The 3331-nt window shown below is 47.8% G+C and overlaps 1 protein-coding gene across 1 annotated transcript in view; it reads left to right on the top strand.

The window, feature by feature from the left end:
• The window catches only part of LOC103592720 (neurofilament heavy polypeptide-like), a gene marked incomplete at its 5' end in the record, with an annotated part of 2968 nt that extends 1492 nt beyond the window's left edge, over window positions 1–1476 (top strand). Inside the window, one exon of the mRNA XM_008575546.1 lies at window positions 1–1476. Coding sequence (XP_008573768.1) covers window positions 1–872 — 872 coding nt within the window.
• Between the last annotated feature and the right edge of the window lie 1855 nt (window positions 1477–3331).

The raw sequence follows: 3331 nt of genomic DNA, 5'->3' as shown, positions 1-3331 counted from the left end.
CCAAGTCCCCAGTGAAGGAAGAGGCCAAGTCCCCTGACAAGGCCAAGTCCCCAGTGAAGGAGGAAGCAAAGCCCCCTGAGAAGACCAAGGCTCTGGATGTGAAGTCCCCAGAAGCCAAGACTCCAGTGAAGGAGGAAGCAAGATCCCCTGCAGACAGCAAATCCCCTGAAAAGGTGAAAAGTCCTGTCAAGGAGGAGATCAAGTCTCCAGAGAAGGTCACATCTCCCGTGAAGGAGGAGAAGCCCCAGGAAGTGAAAGCCAAAGAGCCCCCGAAGAAGATGGAGGAAGAGAAAGCTCCAGCCACGCCAAAAACTGAAGACAAGAAGGACAGCAAGAAAGATGAGGTGCCCAAGGAGGCTCCAAAGCCCAAGGTGGAGGAGAAGGAACCTGCTTTAGAAAAGCCCAAAGAAACCAAAGTTGAAGCCAAGAAGGAAGAGGCTGAAGGTAAGAAGAAGGCAGTGACCCCAGAGAAGGAGGCTCCTGCCAAAGTGGAGGCGAAGGAAGAGGCTAAACCTAAAGAGAAGACTGAGGTGGCCAAGAAGGAACCAGACGATGCCAAGGTCAAAGAACCCAGCAAGCCAGCAGAGAAGGAGCTGGAAAAGCCAAAGAAGGAAGAGATGCCAGCAGCACCAGGGAAAAAAGACACCCAGGAGGAGAAGACCACAGAGGCCAAGAAGCCTGAGGAGAAACCCAAAACGGAGGCCAAAGCCAAGGAGGATGACAAGACCGTGTCAAAAGAGCCCAGCAAGGAAACCCCCACACCCAGCCAACCCAAGATGGAAAAGGCTGAAAAGTCATCTAGCACAGACCAAAAAGAGAGCAGGCCTCCAGAGAAGGCCCCAGAAGACCAGGCTGCCAAGGGGGAGAAGTAAGGCAGGGAGGAAGGATCATCAGAGTAGCCAAAGAAACTCAGGAGGGGCCCGGAGCTCCAGGGTCTGTGTGATGAATTTTCCTTTTCCTCCCTTTTCTTTATGTAAGAAGAAACTCTGTTTAGATGACGGGCCCTCCTTCACCAAACAGGAATTTCTGTTAGCAAAATGTTAGCAAGACAGGGCACTCCCAGCCCCCTGCCCTCCATGTCCCAAACCCTCCCCAGGCGACGGACAACTATGTTATGATAGCTTATGTAGCCGAATGTGATATATGCCGAATGCCATACGTAAACACTTGACTATAAAAACTGCCCCCCTCCTTTCCAAATAAGTGCATTTATTTCCTGTATGTGCAACTGACAGGTGACCGCAATAACGAATGAGCAGTTAGAAACACATTATGCTTGAGATGTCTTAACCTATTCTCAAATGCCTTCTGTTTTCCAAAGGAGTGGTCAAGCCTTGCCCAGAGCTCTCTATCCTGGAAGAGCTGGAGCGGGTGGGGCTGGGCTTTGGCCACTGAATCACGCCAGGGCGCACTTTCCACTGGAGTCCACTTTCAATTGCTTCTGTGCAATAAAACCAAGTGCTTACAAAATGAAAATGCTGCTGCTATTTTATTCTCTTCCCCTGGGAAGTCTGGGGACAGGGGCAGACTTCGTGGGTCTGAGCGAGCATCAGAGTTCTCTTGTGGGTCTGGGACCAGTTGCATGGCTTTTCTGGTGCTATTTCTCGGCACGAACCATGTGCCAGGCAATGTTCTAGGTGCTTTATTTTTTTAGTGTATAGACAGGTGGCCTGGTGTGCAGTTGCTCAGTGTGGTCCAGGGACCACCTTCATAGTAGCACCCGGGAGCCTTATAAAAATGCGCCCTAGACCATTGAATCCCAGTCTGAGCAGTAGGCCTGGGAGAGTTACACGCTTCACTAACTCTCAGCTGATTCTCATGCACACTGAATTTTGGGAACAGGTGAGGTCCACGCAGACTTTGAACAGTCTATTTATAGGGCTCTGCTTGTGCTCTTTTGTAAGGATGGAGGAGCCTTCTGACTGAGGAGCCATATGTAGCTAATTCACCTATAAGTGAAGACTTTAGTCACCACTTCATTGGGAACTTAATTAGTCTCCAAGGTGCTTCTCTGGACATGGTTTTTAAAGATGTGGTCTGCTTGTAGATTTACTGTGAAATCTGTGTGCAGTTTCTCATGTTAGGACTGTTACAGTACCTTTTTCTGTTTGCCTGGTTTCTCTCCTGGGAATTGCTTCTCTCCCATCTCAACCAGAAGGTTCTCAGGGAGCCCCTTTATTTTCTAATTGCCCTATACCACTGGTCACTGTTGATGATTGGTCCGAGGATGGCCACCTGACACCAGCTGAGCCAATGAAAGCCCTTTCCTGGGATTTTAAGCTTGTGACCAGGGCGAGTGGCTGGCAGTCCTCTGGTTGTGGAAGGTGAGGATGTGAGAATCAGGAGCTGTGTGTGCCGTGTTTCTGACCTTGTGGAAATGCTAGTATGAGAGGGTGGGATAGACAAACAAGATATCTAGAGAGCCATGGGTAGATTTCAGGTCCCGGATTCATGCTCCTTTCCATAGCTTTCCATAGCTTGTTGGCCATTCCTTGAGCCAATAAATCCCCCTCTGCCAAAACTCATTTGGGTTATGGTTCCATCATTTACAACCAGAAGAGTTCTGAATGGTATAGACTGAAGGGGCTGATTGCTATGCTAGAAACCAAGTAGTGAGCTCTCAGGGAATGAAAAAGTACCTCTTCAGGGCCGGCCCGTGGCTCACTTGGTAGAGTGCGGTGCTGATAACACCAAGGTTGCGGGTTCGGATCCCATATAGGGATGGCCGGTTTGCTCACTGGCTGAGCGTGGTGCTGACAACACCAAGCCAAGGGTTGAGATCCCCTTACCGGTCATCTTTTTAAAAAAAAAGAAAAAAAGAAAAAGTACCTCTTCAGAGTTCTGCCCAGCTCAACTCTTCAGGCCAGGGTCCACATTTCACCTTTGGCAACCATTTTTCATCTGTCACAAGGTCTGAATTTTTAAAAGAAAGAGTGTCAAGACAGTTTAGGGTGGTCACACTTAATCAAGGGGATCTTTAAATGCTATTTTAGAAATGATTTTGATTGGTTTTTCAAGTTATCAAACATGCCCGAAGACTCTAAAAATCTAAGCATTAATTTTCTGAGCAGCTGTGTCCTAGGGAAGTCAGACAGACCTCCACATGCTCTGGCACATAGCTACAGCATCTGAATATCAAGCTGGGATCTGGGACCCAGGAAACCCCCATGTGTCTTGTCTGAAAAAAGCTTCAGTTGCCTGAGTACCTCAAATTGTTTATAGTAAGTACGATTTGTTGAGATAACTATGTGTATTAGTCTGTTTATGTTACTTATAACAAAATACCTGGAACTGGGTGATTTATAAGAAAATGAAATTTATTGCTTACAGT

The sequence above is a fragment of the Galeopterus variegatus genome, unplaced genomic scaffold (assembly GCF_000696425.1).
Source record: "Galeopterus variegatus unplaced genomic scaffold, G_variegatus-3.0.2 Scaffold1204, whole genome shotgun sequence".
NCBI classification, from domain to species: domain Eukaryota; kingdom Metazoa; phylum Chordata; class Mammalia; order Dermoptera; family Cynocephalidae; genus Galeopterus; species Galeopterus variegatus.
This window is presented reverse-complemented; position numbering and strand designations above follow the sequence as displayed.